The sequence below is a fragment of the Sceloporus occidentalis genome, unplaced genomic scaffold (genome assembly GCF_023333645.1).
Source record: "Sceloporus occidentalis isolate IW3139 unplaced genomic scaffold, rSceOcc1.0.p SCAF_6, whole genome shotgun sequence".
Classification (NCBI taxonomy): domain Eukaryota; kingdom Metazoa; phylum Chordata; class Lepidosauria; order Squamata; family Phrynosomatidae; genus Sceloporus; species Sceloporus occidentalis.
In genome coordinates this window covers 54,246,378-54,270,283 of record NW_028316986.1, presented here as the reverse complement: position 1 = coordinate 54,270,283, position 23,906 = coordinate 54,246,378, and the positions used below count along the sequence as shown (strand labels likewise).

At 41.1% G+C, this 23,906-nt stretch overlaps 1 protein-coding gene across 1 annotated transcript in view; it reads left to right on the top strand.

The window, feature by feature from the left end:
* Positions 1-130: 130 nt before the first annotated feature.
* The window catches only part of RSPH9 (radial spoke head component 9), a 29,272-nt gene continuing 5,496 nt past the window's right edge, over positions 131-23,906 (top strand). Inside the window, exons 1-4 of the mRNA XM_089529665.1 lie at positions 131-448; positions 1,465-1,624; positions 5,320-5,449; positions 6,935-7,081. Coding sequence (XP_089385791.1) covers positions 222-448; positions 1,465-1,624; positions 5,320-5,449; positions 6,935-7,081 — 664 coding nt within the window. The 5' untranslated portion in view covers positions 131-221. The remainder of the gene's footprint in view (positions 449-1,464; positions 1,625-5,319; positions 5,450-6,934; positions 7,082-23,906) is intronic.

The window sequence follows — 23,906 nt, the reverse complement described above, 5'->3', positions numbered from 1 at the left end:
TCTTCTTCTTCTTCTTCTTCTTCTTCTTCTTCTTCTTCTTCTTCTTCTTCTTCTTCTTCCATAGAGCCCCAGAATCCGAGGGCCATGCAGCCCAGCCCCATCCCTGCCATGCAGGAACTCTCAGTCCCAAGGCCCAGGGGCGCCATGGCGACGGTTGCCTGGCGACGGGACGCGGCCTAGCGAGGCCTGCGACCGAAGCCTGCCTGCCTGCCTCGGCCGCCATGGACGCCGAGACGCTGCCTTACGCCTTGGACCTGGTGGCCGGCAGCGGCGTCTGCCTCAGCCCCGAGAAGAGGGCGGCCTTGCGGACCTCGCTGCTGCTGGTGCGCCGGGACTACCGCTTCGAGCAGGTCCGCCTCTGGGGCCGCCTGCAAGGCATCCGCGGCGCCTACTACATCGCCGAGGGCCTGGGGCCGGACAGGGCTGGAGCCAGGAGCCGCCTCTATAGGTGGGCCAAAGCCTGGAGGGAGGCGGCCAAGGAGCCCTTACAGACATGGAGGACACTTTGGAATCCCTCCTGGACAGAAGGCTGGCATGGAGGACACGTCCTGGAAAAGGAGGACGTCTGGTCGCCAGGACGTGTATCCTCCATGCCAGCCTTCTGTCCAGGAGGGATTCCAAAGCGTCCTCCATTTTGAGCAGGACCAACAAGCCTGAATTGATACTTATATTGAGAGAAACCAGGCGTCCTCCTTTTCCAGGACATGTCCTCCATGCCAGCCTTCAGTCCAGGAGGGATTCCAAAGCATCCTCCATTTTGGGCAGGACTAAGAAGCATGCATTTATATTTATAGCGAGAGAGACTAGACGTCCTCCTTTTCCAGGACGTGTCCTCCGTTTCAGCCTTCTGTCCAGGAGGGATTCCAAAGTGCCCTCCATTTCGAGGAGGACTAAGAAGCATGGATTTGTATTTATATGCAGGGTGACCAGACATCCTTCTTTTCCAGGGCATATCTTACCTTTCAGCCTTCTGTCCAGGAGGGATTCCAAAATGTCCTCCTTTTTTGAGTCTGAGTTTATATGAGTGTTTCTGGCTTTTATCACGTCCTCCATTTTGGTTGAATGGCCTACTACAGTTTGCAGTGCCTAAGTTGTCCTCCTTTGCAGTTAGGACATCTGGCCACCCTGTTCACACTCTTTATCCATTAGCATTTGTACTTAGTGATATATTTGTTTTTCTCCCCCCCTATTTTGGACTAGGACATCTGGTCATCCTGTATATATGTAAATAAGTAAATAAATCCTATAGAGCTAAAGGACTCTTTAGCTGCAGTCCATGGACTCCATGGAATGGCTTCAGAGCTTTGTGGTCAAGAAATTGGTAGTTTTTCAGCTTTGCATGCTGTGGAGTCTGTCTTCTTCTCACCAACTTCATCGATCATTTCTATGAGAAATTCGGCAGATCTCATAAGTTCCTGTTCTTTCCCATCAATAAAATCTTTTGTTTGTTTGGTTTGTTGACAGCTTAAACTGTGTTGACTGGAGCCTTCTGCCCCCTCCTACTGAGGAAATGGTTGCAACGACTGCAGCGCTAAAAGGACGTTTCCAAGGGGACCCATCCTATGAATATGAACAACCTGAGAAGAAAGAAGATGCTGAAAGGCCATATGAAGAGGAAGCTGGAGTAAGTACACTGGGACAGTCCTTCATCTCTTCACTTAATTGCTCACAATGTATTTTCGTGACTTGTGTTTGTGTGTGTGTGTGTGTTTTTAAAGAAATCAACTTTTCTTCTTTTGTACAGGGGAGGGTCTTGCCATCTGTGGATCTGAGCATCTGCAGACAGCAAACCCTGTTGTTTTCAATGGAGGTGCGTGCACATGGCCATTCTAGTGGCCACACAGACATTGGGGACAACGCGACTTGAGGTCCTGTGTTTTTTCTTATCTAGACAGTTTGGAATGGATCCCTGCGGATATTAAGGGCCAATTGTACTGCTTTCCTTTGTTGCTTTTGTTTACGTTATATTTGTATCCTTCCAGGTTGTAAAGAGTGCATTGGATTTCCAGGTGGTCTTTTCAATAGATACCTGCCAGGCTTCATTTGCCCCACACGTGAACTGCTTGGGATAACATCAGTTGATTCACTATGTTTAATTTTCTACAGCTGAAAGTTTATTATGTCTTAATTTGGAATGAGTTCCACAAGTGCTTCTGATGGCTTGTTATATTGGCAGCTGTTTTGTACAGAATATTCAGATGTGTTGTTTGTTTCGCAGTGATGCAACAACCATGACTTGAAATCTGGGATTCCAGAAATTTTGGTCTAATTGACTGGGATGAAGGAATCTTGTGGAATCTTTAACTGATTTAGCACAAGCTTTCATGGATTTCAATTCACTTCTTCAGATACATGGATGAGTAGAATTTTAAAGCCCTGGTATTTAAACATACTGTATTATATAACATGGTTGGTAGAATCAAAGTGCAATTGGATACAGAAAGAAGCAAATTCTGGCACTGACCATAAGTTTTTAAAGGCTATGAAATAGCTGTATAGGTCTATGAACTAGCTGTCCTGTAAATCTTAAGGAGTCAAAGCAATGTATTCTGCTTACCTGAAAGTCAGTTCCCATAAGTTAAGAAACTTTTCTGAGGAGAATTCTTCTGCTGCACATGCAACTGTGGTGGTAATCCATACATATATGTAATGTGCCAAGAAATCATTTTCCCTCTCTAATCCTTTGCAAATGGATTGGAATTTGTAAATACAACAAATAAATAACAATAATATTTTAGGTGTTGTATAGCTAGAAGTGGCTCGTGCTCATTGGGTTTACAATTAATAGCAATACCAAGCTATACTGCTTACTGATGTACTAAGTGTAAGCTAATTGCCCCCAACAAGCTGGGCACTCATTTTAGCAACCTACAAAAGGATCCCAGGCTGAGTCGACCCGGAGCCCCTGGCTGTATTGAACTCACAACCTTGTGGTTTTTGAGTGAGTGGCTGCAATACAGGCACTTAACCAATGTGCCTCCAGAATGGAGGCATTCTTCTATTTGGATGACCCATCAAAATCCCATTTTTTCTACAAGTAGTCTGGATGACGTTCAGTACGTTCCACACCAGAACTGGGGGATAACACTTTTAAAATAGTTTTTTAAAATTTACCTTTTTACTCTGGATCTTCCAGGAAGATCCAGAGTCCCCTGTTCCTGCACTGCAGTAGCTGTGTGCATGGGCATCCTGCTGAGCTGCCTGATGCCATTATGGGTCATTCACACTGAGATCAGAACAAGGCACCCAGCCGTGTGATCAAGGTTGGGTGCTTTCATCTGGCCTCAGAAGTGAGTGACCTGCAGTAGTGGCGGATGTCCCAGGTGGCTCATTGGGACACCCATATAAGTAGCTGCATTTTTGCAGGAGCTGAGGACAAGGTAATGGGGGGAGGTTGAGGTAGCTGTGATGCCAGGATACTTTGGACTGCCCTGGATTTGACCAAAACTTAGCTAAGATATGAGTTGGGAAAGGTCAGCTCTTCTCAAACAGCACAAAATAAGTGAGTTTGTGGTATTTAAGGAAGGATCTTGGAAGAAGTGGGTGTTCAGCAAAGATCGAAAGAAGAAAAAGAAATTGGTATTCCTGAACCCTGTTTCTTATGGCATCAGTAATAATTATGTTCATATGTCATGGTATTATTGACTACAACCAAATATTGAGGTATTGAGAATCCACATACACTGATGAATAGATTATTGCCTGGAATTTTAATCTCATCTTCATCCCTGGATTTGCTGGGTCACACTGAACAATTTTCTCTCCCCACCACCAAGATTTGATTTTTAAAAACAGGATTAAAACTGGCTCATATTTCTTATTGCATATGAAAATGGATGAAATTATTTATAAAACAGTAGGAGCATATGTAGATCTCAAGAATAACAGTTGGAACTAAAAATAGCTTTGCTTAGTTTTTGCTGTAGCAAAAATGCAATATGGAAACATGTCTTCTCTATCCTCAGGTCATATATACAGCAATAATAATGGAAACACATTATCCGAAAACATTTCAACAAACAGAGCCTGATTTCACAAGTACTCTGTGGAAAACCAATAATTTTCACTCATCTTTAATCAAGGTTTAATCAGAATATATTTTCCTGCTTGTTTGTGGAAATTAGTTTCTTAGCAATTTTTTTCATAATTTTATTATCTGATTTTTTTCAGCTTTATTTTTAATAGATTAAGGCAAGATATTTTAAACAGGAACTAAACCACACCACTATTTCCCCCAAAATATTTCAAACATATGAATGTAATTCTGAGTTCCAGGCTCATTGAAAGAAAAGTAATTTTTCGGAATAGAGTTGGCATACTTATTGTTCTGCTATTGTTCTATTTTTTATTCTTTGTCCTTTGCTCCGCAGATTCAGGCTGTAGCCTGGTCATGATGCTTTTCCCCCTTTATAATATTGCTAAAATTAGATTTTTTTCTATCAGCTTCTTCCGCTAAAACTGTAGTTCATGCCTTAGTTATCTCCCAACTTGACTACTGCAATCTTTTTTTGACGGAGATCCCATTGTCCCACCTTAGTCCTCTGATTTCCATTCAACATTTTGCTGCTAACATTATCTTTTTAGCTCATTGCTTTGATCATGTCACCCCACTTTTGGCATCTTTTCACTGGCTACCCATTCCTTTTATGATTCAGTACAAGCGTCTTCTCTTTTAATGTTTAAAGCTTTACACAACCTAGCTCCCCCTTATCTGTCAGTCCTTGTTTCATCTCACCATCCTGTTTGAGATTTGCAGTCCAGGAGCTCAAGGCTTCTTACCCATCCAAGGGTTTCTTCTTCCTTGGCTTGGCTTCATCTTTTTTCACTTGCTGCATGTACTCCTGGAACTGCCTCCCTGAACATCTGCAGACTATCTCTTCTCTTGCTAGTTTTAAATCCGAATTAAAGACTTGTTCCCTACAGCATTTGGAACTGTATTTTAATATTGTTTTATAATTTTATATTTGATTATACCTGTATGGATTAGTTGTTTTTACAGTTTGTATTTTAACTGCCTAACTTTCTTAATTTTGTATAGTTTATATTTTATGACTTTTAGATTGTACACTATTGACAGGTTATATGCTGTTTTGATTATGCCTGTAAAGTGCCATGCAAATTTATGGCACTATGTAAATAAACATTAATAATAATAATAATAATAATAATAATAATAATAATGCTGAATGATTGTTAGTATATGAGTATTTTCATACCTCTGAAGTCGCAGAAATTTGATTCTGTTCTATGTCCTATTCCAGTTTATGAATCTAAGGCATCTATGTCTTAATACTTGTTTTTTGTTTTTTTTAAATAAAGTCCTTGCTCAAAGAGGAGATCCGTCTTGTAGCTACAGTACATCAGATAGATAAAGCAGTGGGTATTGTTCCACGAGGAGCATATGTAAAGTCACCACTTGGTCCTGTGCATGAAAACAGGAACTTTGAAGGTAATTGCTATGAGAACATAGAGAATTTCTGTTTTTCAGTACATAAGTAACCATGGCCGATAACGTCTTCCAAGTTTGGTTTGGTAAAACCAACCCATATGTGAGCTTCTGTACATCTGGGACATGCTTGTTCTGCATTCAGACTCAGCCAACACAACTTGTCTTCTTTTTCATATGGCAGATATAAAAATGATGTGTCTGTACAGAAGGAGGTACAATGTGTGGAAAGTGCCCATTTGGAAATGTTCTTGCCTGTGTTCTGGTTTCAAGACAGATAGTGTGAAATTTGCTTCTGCTGATTGAATTTTTATAGACATAATGCAAATAAAATTGCCAGTATACAGTATAGGACTTCTTTATATCCTTCCAGTTCGTCCTTCTTCAGGGTAAATATGAGCTTGCTAAGTGTTAAATCAATTAAACTGTTTCATAATTCAACTTCAGAGTTTCCCAGCTTATGCCTGGCCCAATGCTGCCATATTATCAGTTTGGAATCTAGAGAACTGGATTCAGAGAAACACCATTTTGTTGTTTGTTCAGAGATCTCATGGGGATAGAGGGAGGCCAATCTTTCCTCCTACATCTTTCCTCTTATTCAGCAATGATCACTAGTATAGTAGTTGACCCTCGTACTTGAAAGGAGTGTAGATTCTTCCCTTCTTTGTTTTTATTGCAGCAGCCCAATACTTTTAACCCTTTTCTACAATCTCAGTGGCAGTGGCTATCATCCATACAAAAAGAGAGAGGGAGGGAGGGACATAAAGAAGAAAGCATTTTTCCTCACACACGGTTGACCTAGGTACTGTTGTAGGGAACAGAGAGAAATTATCGATAGAGCCCCAAACCATAATAAAATAAGGAAAAAGTCCACTTTTCTGCCCTTTCTCCTCACTCACATGCTGACTTGAAGCATACTGGCCAGCCTAGGTACTGCCTATGTTATGGCAATATATTTAACAATCCTGCATTTGTAAATTAAAGTATAAAAGAACTGGAGGCCCTCAGTTATGGTGATACCCACTCATGAGAATGCTTGTACATCTGCTATCATAGGCTCAGTAGAATATTCATATTTGTTTCATTTGGATGAACTTGGAAAAGGGAGAAGTGTGTGATCCAGAACATGGCTTATTATTAGAAATAGTTTTCTTTTGGAGTTATCTTTGGGCTTTATCTCATGATCCTGCAGTGCTTTTAGTTGCAGTGTTAGCTTGAAGGATACTTCTTTTGTTGTAAACCTCAGCAAGATTGCAACAGCCACCAGTTCATATTGGGGTGCTTATGTGGAATTGCTGATAATGTCCCCAAACAGCACAAGATGACCAATTTCTAGAGGTTTTCTAACTGTGTGAACTTGTTTAGTGCCATCAGTAGTTAAATATTTTATAAGTACATTAGATAGTGAGTCATGAAAAGTGGCCATGTTCTTCTCAAAACAGTTTCTTCAATAGTGCCAATGTTTGTTTGTTTTTATTCATGCAACAGGTTTATCGCTGACAGAGGGCAAAAAGTTAAGCTCTTATTTCCACTTCACTGAGCCTGAAAAATTGAAGAACAAAACTCTCTTGGAGAAAGCTGACTTGGATCCAGCCATTGACTTCTTGGATTCTCTTGAACATGATATTCCTAAAGGTAAGTCAGAAGTGGCGTCACAGGATTTTATCAGACTAGCCTGCTGTCTCGCCATAGTTGTGTTAGTTCAAGAATGGAAGCATACGGATTTGGCATAATTTTTAATCATATTTTTCTCTACGATAGTACTTTAGCAATCCATGATCACGTATTCTGCTTTCCACATTGCCAAACACATGCTGGTAGCTGCGATCACTGCTCTGCCCATCTCCTGAAGGGTGAGGCTGTTGCATGCACATTTCCACACCAGTCCCATGTTTGCGGCTGCCAACCATCTCCTGAGGCTGGCTGATGTGTGATGAGCACACAGCAGCTGGCTTTGGGAAGTTGTTGGCAGCTGTGATTGTAGAGAGGGGGAAAGGAGCAGAATTACCCCCACTTACAACACATGACTGCCTGAGAAGTGAAACTGCAGTGGACGGGACCTATTGCATGAAGGATGTAAAGAAACAAGAGATTGAGAGCCTATTGAGAGCCTATTTTAGATTGTAAGCCTGAGGGCAGGGAACCATATAATTGTATGTACAGCGCTGTGTAAATTTACAGTGCTTTATAAATAAAGGTTAATAATAATAATAATAATGACAGATTTTGCCTGTCAGTGAAAAGGTGCACTACAGTACCAAATGGAATGCAAGACAGCAGCAGGATAGACATGCCATTGTGTGATAAGTACTAGTCAGAATCACCTTTATCTTGTCAAAATTCTGCTTTTATAGCCTCATGTGATAAAGTCTATACATGGAAAATTAGTGTTGTAGATCTTTCTTGCCTCTGTTAGCAGAGATGGTTTCTTTTCACTGTGTTATTGTTGTAACAAAAAACCCCTTAGCTTTTATACAGTGTATTTGTTAATGTTCAAAGCATTATATGTATTAGCTAGAATCCTATTAGTTCAGTGTGGTAGCAGTTGTACTTTTTCTAGTGTAGTGCAGTAGCATGCAATCTGAGCAGCCTATTTCTCCATTGTGGGCTGACATCGTGATAGGAAATTATGATGGTGTATGTCCAATTTACATAATCATGGCTTTTTTATTGTTGTGGAGACTGGAATTTTGTGCATACCACACAATGACCAAAATCCCTTCCCATAACTTAAAACATCTCTCTGCTGCAGCCCCCCAACTCAACCATTTTCTAGCTTGTGGAGAGTGGGGTGGGGCAGGGGCTGGGGGAGTGCCAAAGAAACATCCTGCTATTTTCCTGTAGTTGGATGTGTAGTGATAGGCATCCTCCAGAACCTCCTCAGGTCCTCCAAAGATCCCAAGGATGATGTCATTGCTGCATTATAGAAAAACTGTAGGATGTTTCTCTCCAGTGGCCAGGAAATGACTGTGGGTGGGGCTGCAGTCTAAAAAATGTAGGTTTTGAAGTGGAGGTTGGATGAACAATGTATGGTAATTATTCATGTTCAAGTTATGTGATACATCTAATCTGGGATATTGGCTGTGGCTTCTGTTGCACTGTGTGCCTGTGGCCTTTTCCCTCCTGCCACCACCACTTATAGCAGCATAGTTATATTGGCATAGAGGACCAACCAGGTTCTGTCCAGTATTTCAGTTCTTGGAACAACCCAGAAAGATAGGTCCATGCTATTATTCTTATCTTCCTATTTTTGAATGTGGGAAGGAAGCTGAGGATGACAGTGACATACCTGAGGCTACCTGGCATATTTCTGATTGAACTGAGTTTTGACATCCTGCTTGTAATTCCCTCTCTATTTATGTGTATGTACTTGTTTACTAGAAAGATGTACAACCCATCTTTCATGACAATAATTCTCAAACAGAACAACTGAAATAAACTTCCGTATGCGAAAACAAAACCAGCTGCTTTGAGTCCAAGCTTTGGGGAAAAGGCAGAATGTTAATTATAAATAAATGAATAAATAAATAAATAAATAAATAAAATGTAATTTTTCTTCCTTAAAGAGTGCAAAAACCAGCATCCAGTAAAATCAGATCGATGACATCAAGCAGAAAAAGTGTGTGTTAAAGCTAAATGCTAGGCCAGTTTTCATAATAATCCATCATCTGAAAAATACAAGGTTTCTAGTCCTATGAATTTTAAAGTAAACAAAAGCCATACTGGGGCTGTCACATCCTTTCACTGGACAGCTTTGTCTGCTTCTTGTGTCAGCACCCTTGTCTGTTTGAACTCACTGTTTCCTCCTAATTAGAAAGGAGTTGCAGCAGCCAGTACCCTGCTGGGTGAGATAAGATTGCTGATGATAGAAGAACTTTTATAGGGTTTGAAGCCTTTTGCTGCCCCTTTCTATCCTCAATATTGCTTTCTCTTATCTAAATGGTGTCTTGTTAACTCTAACCTTATGTCTTGAGAGGTTAGGTTCAACTTTTTTTGGATAAACTATTGCACTCAGCTGCATGGTCAGCAATTTGTTACTTTGGCAGGATAGAATGGAACAGTCTTGAGAATGAAGGAATGTGTTGGTACATTTATTATGGGATATGACATTCTTAGTTCCTAGGTGCAATGAAAAGCCATTGTTTTCTCATAAATGCTGCTCTTCCTGTTCCCTCTTTAAGCATATTTGATAAGATTTATTTTATACAAATTTTAAGAGGTTGAAATTATGAGTCTGTGGAATTTAGGCTAGAATCTCATTTGTCAGTTATACTTTTTTTTTAAACGAATGTGTACCTTTCATATATTCATCATCTAAATTCCTCTTTCCTACATTGAATTTGGGAAGTTTATAAGCATGCCCAAAACATGGTGAAATAACCTTTTCCATTCTTGATGGTGATTTTTACTGTTCTGAATCTGTAGTAGATTAGACCCAGGAACCTTAATTGATTTTTTTTACATAAAATAGTATGAGAGTTAAAGTTGTCAGCTCTTATCTGTTAAAGAGGCACCAAACAAAAAATGGTTAAGTCATTAAGTTTTTTTGGTTTTTTTTCATTGGCCTTTCTGGACAGTGTTAGGGATTGTACCAAAGCTGATTTGTTTTTCAGAATCACTCATTTGTCATCTTTACTTCATGAGCAGAGCAGCATGTGACAGGCTCCCTTTCTATCAAGTACCATGGTGCTATGACATAGGCCACCTACATGGAAGCTACAGAAGAAGGGCTTTCAGCCAGGAGAGACTCAAAGACCAGGAATAGCAGACTAAAGAATAAAGTCTGAAAAATGTGCATGAGCTTTCCAGCTTCTGTGCCAGAAAGTAGCAATAGCACCTGGAGCAGTTTGGCTTGTTACAGAGTGCTATAAATCTATACAGCTTCCAAGGGATTTCTGTCATAAAGTGGATTTGAGCAACTACACAGACTTTGAGAAGGTGTGAGAAAGGAGGATATTTGTGCAGTGATAAGTGTAATGGTACTCAGATTTGTAGTTATTTGTCTCTCTCAATGCAGATATCATTAAATTAGCAAAACAATCCAGATGTTTCTTAATCCTGTATGGGAAGAAGAAACTTCCATCATTATTGAACGCTTGCGGGGACAACTGTATATAAACGTATTTGATTATTGAATTTGTATTCTATTTTGTATAAAATGATATAAGACAGATCATAATCAAGCATCATTCTTCACTGTATGGCACAATTTCTATTCCATACAAAATACTGACATGGGGTTTGTCTGCAGCCAGATTTGTTTATTTAATCTCAAGGCACAGGTTATGTTTAGATTTATATTGCAGTAATTTCAATATTAAGTTAATAGTAGTGTAGTGGTGTAGTAGTAATAGTAGGGATGCAGTAGTAGTGGTAGGGACGCGGTGGCTTAGAGGTTAAGATGCTGATTCTGATGATTGTAAGTTCGGAAGGTTGGCAGTTCGAGGCCCAAGTGCCATGTGACGGAGTGATCGCCTGTCACTAGTCCCAGCTTCTGCTAACCTAGCAGTTTGAAAGCATGCAAGTACATAAATAGGTACCACTTTGGTGGGAAAGTCACAGCGTTCAGTGTAGTCATGCTGGCCACATGACCACTGGAGCCATCTTTGGACAATGCTGGCTCCCTTGGCTTAGTAATGGAGATGAACACTGCCCCTGCAGTTGGTTACAACTAGAGAATCATGTCAAGGGAAAACCTTTACTTTTATCTTTAGAGTAGTGGTATAGTGTTTGAGTGTTGGACTCTGATTCTGGAGACCATGGTTCGAACCTTGGCTCAGCCATATAAACCCACTGGGTGACCTAGGACAAGTCACACTCTCAGCCCCAGAGAGTGGCAATGGCAAATAACTTCTGAAGAAAACTCCCAGGAATACTCCATGACAGGGTCACTTTAGGGTTGCCATAAGTCAGAAATGACTTGAAGGCACACAGCAACAACAGGGTAGTTGCATTGAATTGCATATGATTTTTACATATGTTACTTAATAATGAATAATTGGTCCTTGCACATTTTGGTCCTTGCTCAGATGTACAGTACAGATATATACAACACACTGTAACTATATTGACACTGGAGCAAAGTACATCTACTGTATGGAACAAAAATATTTCACAAAAAAAGTTCTCACTTCCAGCTGTTTCCCAAAGTCACTGAGGATTATGCTCATTGCGTCACATTCCCAGGTATTGCCTGTTGGCCTTTTCATGTTTTCCTCCATGATCCTGAGAACAGCCAAATGGGGATTGTCCAACACTGAACTTCCTTTGCAAAACTGAACTTTTTCTGTGCAGCCTTTGGTAGAGCCATTTGGTGAGCTTTCTCTGAATAGTCACACGAAACCTTCTACTGATGCTTTCATAAGCAGTACACAAGTCCTGAGTGCTGGGAGGATTGAGGCTAAGAGATGTGAACCTGCTTTATCTCCAAGCATTAGCACAGCTAATTAATTCCCTTTTAAAGCCACCTCCCCAAGTGATTAATCCTCCATTGGGTTCTGTCTCCAGCTATTCAAGAAAGCCTGAGTCTGCAGAAAGTATTTACGACCCCGAGCCAGTATATGCAGACTGCAAGGCAGCCTGTTATCAGGGTGGAGGTGGGTCTAAGACAAATGGCTGCCTATCTCCCAGGTGGCCTTGCAAAACCCAACAAAGTGCTGCCCTGTGCTGGCCACCTACTTTCACCCAGCCTCCCTTTTCTGCTAACGTTTCACAGATGTGACCTGAGCCCTCTCCTTTCATAGCTTAACACTAAGCAGCACCTCCAGAGCTCCGTGAAAGCTGTGAGCCAGGGCACTATCCTTCTCAGCCTGCCAAGAGCCACATGGGGACAAGACCTTTCAAAGCTGCTTTACTCAACTAAAAAGCTTATAATGGATAAAGGGGAACTAGTGGTGTTGGAGAGAAAATGATGCTGTTAAGACAGGGGTGTCGATGGAGGGAGAAGTGGGGGAGAGTCTAGTGATGTCTCTCTAGTCTCTTTCTCAATGGAAAAAGACAGCTGCACATTGAAAAATGTAGTAATAGTGTAGCCCTTGAAAAGAGTATAAAATCCCAACAGGCAGCATTAGTAACATAGTACAATGAGTTGCTGAAGTAGCTGCTCATTTCTGGAGGAGAAATGACTCCCTAGACTATGGCTAAATTCATCTGGTCAGCAGCCAAGGTAGCAGGTAATTGGACTTTTGTTTTGCCTGTGCCTTACAGCTTGTGCTTCTTGTAATACTACCTAAACCCTTGGGCAGCTGTACCAGTTATTTTCCAGTAGGGGACACTGTGGTGTCAGTCTTTGTAGCAGGGAGAGAAGAGCAGAAACCCTAATAAAGTAATCTGAGAAAGATTTGGAGTCTTTAGTGAGGTGAGGACAGAGAAATCAGACTGTGTGTGGTATATGTTGACCTCTTGAACTGTGGCTATGGAGAGGAGACTGTCAGCCCTGCTAGAGTTCACACAATTTTTCAGGAAAGCATGTTGGCCTTTTCAGCAGATTTCTTAGTACCATCATCCTGGTTGTGTTCAAGTCAAGGTCTCTCATGATTTGCCTTATCAAAGGCCACACACTAGGCCTTCTCATGCCAAGAATGTGTGTCTCTATTGACAGTTTAGGTTCTGGTGCTGCTACTTCTACATTGATCATAGGGTGTTCCTTCAAGATGTGACGTTTTCTCTGGAACAGATCCTTTTTGGGACATGGTAACATGATCAGTGCCAATTACAATTATTGCTTTTGATTTTCTGGCCACCCACAATACCCAGTGCTTATATTTCATGTGTTTTCTTCTGGGTATAATAGACTATTATATTATTTTGGGGTGGGGGTTCAAACACTGAAGAACTTCAGAGGCCATATTTATTCTGAAATTTTGGCTGGTCTTCCTAAAGGAGACGGTTCATCATTTCTGAAGCTGCAGAATATTTTGTTTGTGCAGTTACTAACCAGAGCAAATGAGGTCAGGGACATGCATTTTAGTGACTGTATTTTAAGATTTCCCCCTAAAAATTAAAGGCATAAAAACCTTTCTCCATGCAATATACAACTTAGCACATAGTGCATGCCCCTCCCCCCCAGTATTTGTGTTATAATCTTGATAAACTAGAATATGGGGCTGAAATGGTTAGAATAAAATTCAACAGAGACAAATGCAAAAATATTTCTTTAGGCCACAAAAAACCAAATGCACACTTATAGGCTGGGGGATACTTGGTTTAGCAGCAGTACATGTAAATACCTTGGGATTATTGATCATAAGTTCAACATGACCCAGTGGTGTGATGCTGCAACAAAGAAGGCATTAACAGAACTGTAGTTTCCAAGACAAGGGAAGTAATAGTCCCACTATATTCTGCATTCAGTTCTGGGCATCTCAGTTTAAAAAGGATATAGATAAGTTAGAGCGAGTTCAGAGAAGGGCAATGAGCATGATAAGAGGTATGGAGACCAAAACATATGAGGAGAGGTTGAAGGATTTGGGCATGTTTAGTTTGATGAAGACAAGTTTAAAGGATGGAATGATTATAGTCTTTAACTACCTCAAGCACTGGCATAAAGAGTGCAAGCTTGTTCTTTGCTGTCTCAGAGGGTAGAACTAGGTCTGAAGATTTTAGGTTACAGGCAGATAGATTTTGATTCAGCATTGCAAGGACCTTCTTGACAGTAAGACAGTTTGACAATGGAACTGATTACCTAGACAGGTGATAGGGTCTTCTTCTTGGATGTATTCAGTAAGAATCAGGACAGCTACCTGCTGGGGATGCTCTACATGGATTTCCTGCATTGGGTGGGGCAGGGTTTGGATTCAGTGAACTATGGGGCCTCATCCAATGGTATTATTCTATGATTCTGTTAATTTTAGTTTATAACAAGTATATTTGCAACTTGATTTGTGTCTGGCTGCATTTGGGAGACAATTTATTATTTGCTCTTAATATTTTTTATTGTAGTCGATTAATCACTGTTAAACTGAAAAGTAGGTTAGAGAAGAATACATGGAGGACTATAATTTTATAGTGTGACTTTATAGGTTTGTGGGACTTAAGTGTGGAAGATGTGTTACATCCCACTTCAGCCATGGGCTCATTGTGGCCATGGATGATCTTAATTTCCATATTCTATCCAAAACTAAAGGATAATCATCAGAATTGTTGTAAGACTAAATGTACTATGAGTAAACAATGCTATAGATCTGAAATAATGAAAACATAATGATTTTGTGCTGTGATATGACTCAGAGGAAATGAAAGGAGACATCTTAGTGATACAGCTCTATAAATTTTGGAAGGAGAATGGCTGCCAGAACACTATGTCCTTCCATTTTAGACTTTTGATGGTGAGAAAAGAGAGACTGAAGTCAAGTTTATGTAAATCATACAAACCGGATAAGCTATAATTAAATTCCCATTAAAGGCCCACCCACTTTGACCTAGGGCATCTCTTTTCCCTTGTTGTAGAATAACGTTTTCAGTCCACATCCTTCTCCCCTGCTGAGTACATTGGATTATTAGTTTGGGGAATAATTGCCCTTTTGTAGTTTTGCACCCCCACAGGTTTTTCTGGAGTGTGGCCAATTAAGGTGCTTCTGCCCCAGCACTCTTGTCACATCACATCACATTTCATTGTTGGTCCTTGTAATTCTGGAACTAATCTCTGTGTGTTTCTCCTATGTGGCTACTTGTTCCTACTAGAATTGCTGTTTTTTTAAACTATTTTTTTCAATAAAAGCTGAATTTGTCCAATTGCATCCATGCCTTTCAATGTGAAAATGTCATTTTCCCTTGCAAGAGCTACAGCAAGCTTCAGGGTTTTGTGTTCTTCCTTTTTTGTCCTTCTCTTCTGTGGATCAAAAGGAAGCTCCCCCCTGATTTTAAGCTAATCACAAATTCCATAATGTCCAAACTTGGGTAACTGGTGTGCTCAAATTGTGTTTTGGGAATGAGATAGAGAATGAAAATATGGCTTGATGTTGGCTTATTTTCACTAACTATGGCTTACATATATTAGTTCCATAAATCTGGAGTGGTAATTTGTTTAACATTAGAAGGAATAGCTTGTATTAATCTTCATGCACAACAGAGGAGACACAGGGAAGCACATAAACCCAAAACTGGTACCAAATTAATTAGCGAGTTCTCAGATTGTGGTTCTCCATTATTTCTAAACAAGGCCATAGTATGTTGAAAAAGCGAGTGGGGAATGACAGTAGCACAGTTTTCAAGGTTTGTAAAGAAAGGGCAGAATTTTGCAGATGCATGTTTAGAGGAAGAAAAAGATCTTCCTTTGATGGAAAAGGGATTGGATAGTGGCCAGGAAGTAACTGCATCCCTTCCTAGAATTGGAAGACCTAAAGATGGTAGTGCATGTGCTGCTAAACTCAAGCTGGACTTTTGCAATGCACTATACATTGGGCTACCTTTGTACCAAGTTCGGAAACTTCATTTAGTTAAAAATACAGCAGCCAGACTGATAGCTGCTACAGCTAGGAGTGAGCATATCATACCAATCACTCCACTAACTAGCACTTAGTTTCCAGGCAAAGTATCTAGGCAAAGTTAGTTTCCAAATGTTGGTTATTACCTTTAAAGCGCTACATCAGTGATGGCAAACGTTTTAGAGACTGAGTGCCCAAACTGCAACCCAAAACCCACTTATTTATCGCAAAGTGCCATGTCCCTCTGACTTTCTAGTAACAAACTCTGGCGAACTCTGTGCTAAGGTGATGGCGTGTGTGCCCACAGAGAGGGCTCTGAGTGCCACTTCTGGCACTCATGCCATAGGTTCGCCACCACTGCCCTACATGGTTTGGGTCCAGGTTACCTACAGGATTGCCTCCTCCTGTAAACTCAGTTCCTCTGGGGGACATTTACTTCAACCAGCCAGAACTAGATTGGCAACTGTCATCTAGATTACTTTTTCATCGGCCTCCCCTAGACTATGAAATGACTGCTGGGAGAGATTCAACAGCTGAACAAGCTGTCAGAATGTAAAACAGTATTGAAGGCATGTCTCTTTTGGAAGGCCTACCCCGTTGGTTTTAAATTGTAAATTTTAAATTAATATATTTTTAATTTTATGTCTGGATGATTTTCATGTGTAATGGTCATCTTAAGCCTGTGTTTATGAGTTTTAGCCCATGTGCTTAAATGGTTTCATGTCATCAGTTATATATTGTATTTTAATCTAGGTTGTGCCCTGCCTCAAGCCTTGGGGAGAGGTGGCTAAGAAATAAAAAAATAACTACTACTACTACTACTGCTACTATGCGGAACATAGGTCAGAGCCGTAGCATAATATGAAGTCGAAGGCTTTCATGGCTGGCACCCTTAGTTTTTTGTGGGTTTTTCAGGCTGTGAGGCCGTGTTCTAGAAGAGCCCTTCTTCAAAGGGCTATGTCAGATATTTCTGTTTGGCCCAGTATTTTTCCAAACATGAATACAATTTCTAATCACTGTTTCTTAAGAACAGTGCTATTTCGTTTAATGAGGTGACTAATTTCTTCTAATAAGGCATATAGTCTAACTTTATTACGGAAAAAAAGCCAAAATGCCAGTGGGCTTCTTGTTTCTTTTTCCTAGAACAGCTGCCATTGTGAAAGGAAGGGAAAATCTAAAAACTGGAAAAGGAACAAAGCAATTGTTTCTCTTTTTGTTTACCATTTTGAGAATCTTAAATGAGGTCACATTTATTCAGTGACAAAATCTTGAAAAAGCCGCTTGAGTTGGGAATCTTGCAGTAACATTTAAAGGAAGTCCAATCTCACCTGGAATAAGGAATAATACATTTTTGCCAGTAGTCTCAAAAAGTTGATCAGAAGGGCTTTAAATTGAGTTATGTGGGGGAGGGAGACAGTATTTTGGTAGGCAGGAGTACATCAAGGACTGACCTGGTAAATGGGGTACAAGTAGTGGATTCTTAGGTGGGAATGATCATATTCTCCTGGAGTTTGTTATACAGTAGAAAGGAGAAGTCAGGCATAGTCAGACTCTCATTCTAGACTTTAGGAAAGCTGATTTCAGTAAACTTAGGGAAATACTGGGGGTAATCCCATGGTCAGGTATACTAAAAGAGAAGGGAGTTCAAGACAGATGGGAGTTTCTCAAAAGGGAGAGACTGAAGGCACAAATTAAAACAGTTCCAATGAGGAAGAAAAATGGGAGGTTTCTCAAGAAACCAGGATGGATGTCTAAAGAATTTTCTATGGATCTAAGTTTTAAATGGAACATGTATAAGAAATGGAAAAAAGGTAACTCACCAAAGAGAAATTCAGACAAATAGCTATCACATCTAGGGGTAAAGTCAGAAAAGCAAAAGCACAGAATGAGCTCAGACTTGCTAGAGAAATTAAGAACAATAAAAACAGCTTTGTGGGTATGTCCGTAGCAAAAGAAAGAGGAGGGAAATGGTAGGGCCACTGTGTGGAGAAGATGGCAAAATGCTAACAGGGGATAGAGAAAAGGCAGAACTACTCAACACCTTCTTTGCCTCAAAAGGAAAAGGGTGCTCAGCTTGAAGAAAATGGAGCAGAGGACACAATAGGGGAAAGACAGCACAGAATAAGTAAAGAGGTAGTAGAGGAATACCTGCTTAATCTAAATGAATTTAAGTCTCCAGGACCAGGTGAACTACATCCAAGGGTTTTAAAAGAACTGGCAAATGTAATATTGGAGCCATCGGGAACCCTTGGAGAACAGGAGAAGTCCCAACAGATTGGAGGAGGGCAAACATCCCCATCTTCAAAAAGGGAAAAATGAGGATGCTAACAATTATCACCCAATTAGTCTGACATTAGTCAATTAGTCTCAGTCTGTGATCATTTTGAAAGCAACACCATAATCACAAAAAGTCAACAGAGGAACAGTTCATGTCAGATTAATCTGCTCTCTTTTTTTGATAAAATGACCAGCTTGGTAGAAGAAAGGAATGCTGTAGATATTGCATATCTTGATTTCAGTAAAGTCTTTGACAAGGTTCCCCATGATATTCTTGCAAACAAGCTAGTAAAATGTGGGTTAGACAAGGCAACTATTAAATGGATTTGTAATTGGTAGACTGGCTCCTCTTCATCTTGGAGAGAAGTGACCAGAGGGGTGCCACATGGTTTTATCCTGGGCCCAGTGCTATTCAACATCTTTATCAATGACTTGGATGAAAGAGTAGTTGGCATGCTTATTAAATTTGCGGGTAACGCCAAATTAAGGGGAGCAGCTAATACCCCAGAGGAGAGGAACAAAATTCAAAATGACCTTAATAGATTAGAAAGCTGGACCAAAGCTAACAAGATGAATTTCAACACAGAGAAATGTAAGGTACTGCACTTATGGTAAAAATGAAAAATGAAATGCATAGATATAGGATGGGGGACACCTAGCTTATGTGTGAAAGGGATCTAGAAGTCCTAGAACATGAGTCAGCAGTGTGATGCGGAAACTAAAAGGCCATCAGGGCTAGCCTGGAAGAAGAGACTCCTCCCTCCATAACTGTCATCTTCTGGTCTATGAGGGAGTTGACCAGGCAGACCCAGCTCCATCAAGGGTAGCCTGGAATAAGAGACGCCTCCCTCCATAACTGTCACCTTCCGGCCTATGAGAGAGTTGACCAAGCAGGCCCAGCTCCATCAGGGCTAGCCTGGAAGAAGAGACTCCTCCCTCCATAACTGCCATCCTCCGGCCTGCTAGGGAATTGACCAGGCAGACCCAGCTCCATCAGGGCTAGCCTGAAGAAGAGACTCCTCCCTCCATAACTGTCATCTTTGGGTCTATGAGGGAGTTGACCAGGCAGGCCCAGCTCCATCAGGGCTAGCCTGAAGAAGAAGAGCCCTCCCTCCAGTCCATCTGCCTTGGTCCAGGCCTCAGAGGGAGAGAAGAATGCTGGACCTGATCCCCTCCTCCCCTCACCATTCCCTTCTCTTTTTGTGTCGTGTCTTTTTAGATTGTAAGCCTGAGGGCAGGGAACCGTCTATTATCCCCTCTGTTGTAAGCCACCCGGATTCCCAGTGATTGGGCGGCATATAAATACATCCTATTATTATTATTATTATTATTATTATTGTGACTCTAGGCTGCATTAATAGAAGTATAGTATCTAGATCAAGGAAAGAAATAGTGCCACTCTATTCTGCTTTGTTTAGGCCTCACCTAGAATACTATATCCCGTTCTGGGCACCACAATTCACAAAGAATGTGGACAAGCTGGAGCATATCCAAAGGAGGGCCACCAAAATGGTGAATGGTCTGGAAACTATGCCTTATGAGGAAAGACCTAGGGAGAACCTGGAGAAAAGAGGGTTACGAGATGACATGATAGCTCTCTTTAAATATTTGAAAGGATGTCATGTTGAGGATTGAGCAAGCTTGTTTACTGCAGCTCCAGAGAATATGTCTCAGAGCAATGGATGCAAGCTAAAGGAAAAGCGATTCCACTTAAACATTAGGAGGAACTTCCTGACAGTAAGAGCTGTTAGACAGTGGAACTTGTTCCCTTGGAGTGTGGTATAGTTTTCTTCTTTGAAGGTCTTTAAGCAGAGGCTGGATGGCCATCTGTTGGGGATGCTTTGATTGTGATTTCCTGTATGGCAGGGGATTAGACTGGATGACCCTTGTGGTCTCTTCCAACTCTATGATTTTATGAAGCAAAAGACTGTCGAAGGCTTTCATGGCTGGCATCCATAGTTTTTTTGTGGGTTTTTCGGGCTATGTGGCCATGTTCCAGAAAAGTTTCTTCCTAAGGAAGGAAGAAACTTTTCTGGAACATGGCCACATAGCCTGAAAAACCAACAAAAAACAAGCAAAAGACTCCTTTGATGTATTATGTGTGATCAGTAGGCTTTCATGAACCCAGGAAGGTGACATATTAACCCAGAAACTTTTCAGATTGAGATTACTATGATTTCTAGCATGTTCAAAATTTGTTTCTGTAGCAGCCAGCAGCTGAGTTAGAAACTGTGTGCTTAGGAAACACATACTAAAAACAAAACAAAAACAAGCTATAAAGAATCCACAGTGACTTGAGGAGCCTGTCTAGCTCTTTCATGTTCTGGGCTGCTTCATGCTTTTACTTTTAAGAAGGTTTTTCAAAAGTAAAGAGGGTGGGTGTGAACAGAACTAATGCTACATACTTCAGCTTTTTAGTATGAATTTTCTCAAGTCTGACAAATCTCAGTAGGTAACACTTCCAAGACTTGTTTATTAATGATAAAACACTCACAAAACTGCAATTCCCAGGATTCATTGTGGGTGTATACTATGAGATTTAAAACATTTGTGGTTTCTGGAAGAGACAAAATTAGATCCAGCTTATTGCCCAGCAGAAACCACTCAGGACTACACTTCACAGCTAGTATATTGTTGCAACAAATGTTTGGGAATAAAATCTCAGTGATCATTCTGAGAAACTATGTTTTTTCTCCAACACTGCTAGTATGTATGCTTTTAGTGAATGTGGCAAATTTGGCATGTGCCAGCCACCAGTCTTCACTGATAATGCATATTATAATGTGATGGCCGTATGATTTCCCTGTCTTTTTTATCTTTCATGATAAACAATAAGGGGTTACTGTCTGCTTGGCTAGGGAAGTGCAGCCACATCTCAACTCCTGTCACCCATCCTGATAATGCCAGGGGAATAAACAGAAGACACATGTTCCTCAGCACCCAGCACTCCCCATTACAGTGACTGGAAGGGTAGCACTGGACTTGGAGCCTTATCACACGTGAAACAGGAGCCCCAATTCGAAGCACTTCCGGGGGGAAGAAGGGGGCCATTTCCTAGTTCCACTTTCATGTGAATGCAATCCTCACATGAATTGTTCCTGTCATCTCTCCCCTCAGCCTCCGATGTCCCCCTCCTTTGCTCCCATCTTGAGGCTATGGAATTCTGGGAGTTAGTGTTTGTTGTGGAGCCCTTGGCTTGAGACTATGGAATTCTGGGAGTTGGAGCCTCCGCCCCATCTTCCAATGGCCCCCTCCTTTGCTCCCATCTCTCCCTCCAGCCTCTTGTTTCATTCCCTTCACCCCTGTCATCTTCATCTAAATCTATCCTCTGTTTCATTCCTCCAACCCTGTCATCTACATTTAAATCTACCCTCCTTTTCCTTCCCTCCTCCCTGTCATCTAGATCTAAATCTACCCATCGTTTCATTCCCTCCATCCCTTTCCAGTTTCACGTGAATGCTAGCCTCACGTGAATAAAAGGGAATGTCACCTATCCCTACATACCCTCTGCTTCATCCGAATGTGTCACCTATCTCTAAATGCTTGTTTGTTTGTGGTGGGGTCCTTGGCTCAAGGCAATGGAATTCTGGGAATTGGAGCCTCAACCCCAGCCTCCAGTGGCCCGCTCCTTTGCTCCCATCTCTCCCTCCAGCCTCCTGTTTCATTCCCTTCATCCCTGTCATCTACATCTAAACGTACCCTTCCAAGCACCGGAAGCAAATAGGGCAAAACTACAGTGCAGCATCATGGGAAATGTGGGACCTTGGAGGTTTTGGGGGGTGTACCAGGATGGAAGCAAAGTTGCATTCCACACCAGACTAATTCGGAGTAAAATCCAAGTGAGCTTGGAAGCAACTTCTGTGAATTCACTTGCTACCAAATTCACCAAAATGAGGAGTCACTCTGGATTCACTGCGGAAGCTCCATGGAACAACCCCCCATAGAAAGCAATCACGTGTGATAATACATCACATTATTGCATGAATTTGCATCGTTGGACCTGCAGTCACGTCAGATCAGAGCTGCAAAAAACCCCTTGTGATAAAGCCCTTGGTCACTACTGATGAAGCCAATTACTATTTGCTCCAACTAAGTAAGGCAGTGGCATGTACAGCTTTGGTAGGGATGTAGCATGTAGTTGTAACAAAACAAGAAGTACTTGGAGAATGCTTTTCTAGCAAGCAAACTAGAGGTTCAGGAACACTCTGCAATATTCGAATTGCATATATTTTGTACTTAGTGGTAAATAATAGCAACATCCCTACCAAAACTCTTGCACACCTTACAAAGGGCTGTGGGTCAGCGACAGTGTTTAATGCTGTAGGGGAAAATAGTAGTAGTTGAAATCTTTATGGAGCTGTATGTACATAGCCATAGAAGTGAAGCAGATAGTTCTGTTGCAGTTTGTACAGCAGGAAAATGAAGAGCAGAAAATGTATGTGTGGTTCCAAGCGCAGGCTATTCTGTGCATTCTGAATGCTACATAGTGAAATTTTGCTACTTCTCTAGGTTTTAAAACCTAACGTAAGTGCCATTGTTCTTATTACCCTAAGTTGACCTTTTGGGACAGGCCACTTTTATCCAACAACATGTTACTTTGAGAGCTACCCTCCCGCCTCCCACCAAACAATAAGCTTTGAAATACATTCAAAGCAGCAGTGTTATGGAAGAGTGGATTTGAAGTGGATCAGCAGCCTGTTGGCCAGTTGTTTTAAGAACCTCTCATTTTACAGATAGTATGTTGAAGTCAACTTGACAACAGTTAGCAACAAAATTCAATAATCTCTATTCCCTGTCTGTAGTTGAGGTTTCAAGCCAGAGCTCAGACAGACATGGGGGATGATGAGGTATGGCTGAATGGTAGAGTGAAGTAGCAGACTGGAGAGAAAGCAGAAGCAAAGATGGTTAAAATGCAGACCTAGGTTCCTAGCCATCCTGGCCTGAGGCCATCTTAGAGTGAATGGTTCATGGAGCAGAGAAATGTTCAGAGCAATATCTTGTTTGGAATATTGTTAGGAACCTCCTCAGCATTCCCACCCATCTTTGGCAGGATGGAGGTTGCAGTCTGCTCCAGAGGGGAAATGGGGAGCTCCAGATCATCTTCCAAAGGATACTTTTCCCAGGCTCTTTCCTCCCACATAGCAGCTCCCTCCTTTCCCTCCTGGAATCCTGACACACATTTTTCCCTTCAGCCCAGACAACATTTGACTTAGCAAGCTCTGGTGGGTGCAGCTTAAAAAGCAAATGATCTTTTTTATTATTTCAAAAATTACAGATCATTTCTTGTAAATGTGCTGTACGCCCAGTCTCTGATCCTTAATGAATTTCTTCTTCACTGTTGCTAAAAAAATGTTGTTACTGCTTATTAAAATATATATACCTCACCCTATATCAAAAGAACCGAGGCCAGCATACAAATAGCACTGAAACAAGTTGAACAGTTTAAAACAATAACATAATTTAAGTAAGTTAAAACATATTAAACATCATAATGCGTTAAAAAAGATTTAAAAGATGTATAAGGTTTCAAAACTATGTACAACAGCATTTGGGATGAATTAATGTGGCCCAAAGGCTTTGATGAATGGCCAAGTTTTAACTTGCTGCCTGAATGAAATGAATGTTGGAGCCAATTGGGCCTCCAAGGGGAAGGCATTCACAGTTGAGAATTCTAGAATACGTACCACCACACTGATAATTGTCTCTGGTTTTTGAGGTTAGGTATGTGGGTGTAGTAGTTGCTATTTGTACTGACTAGG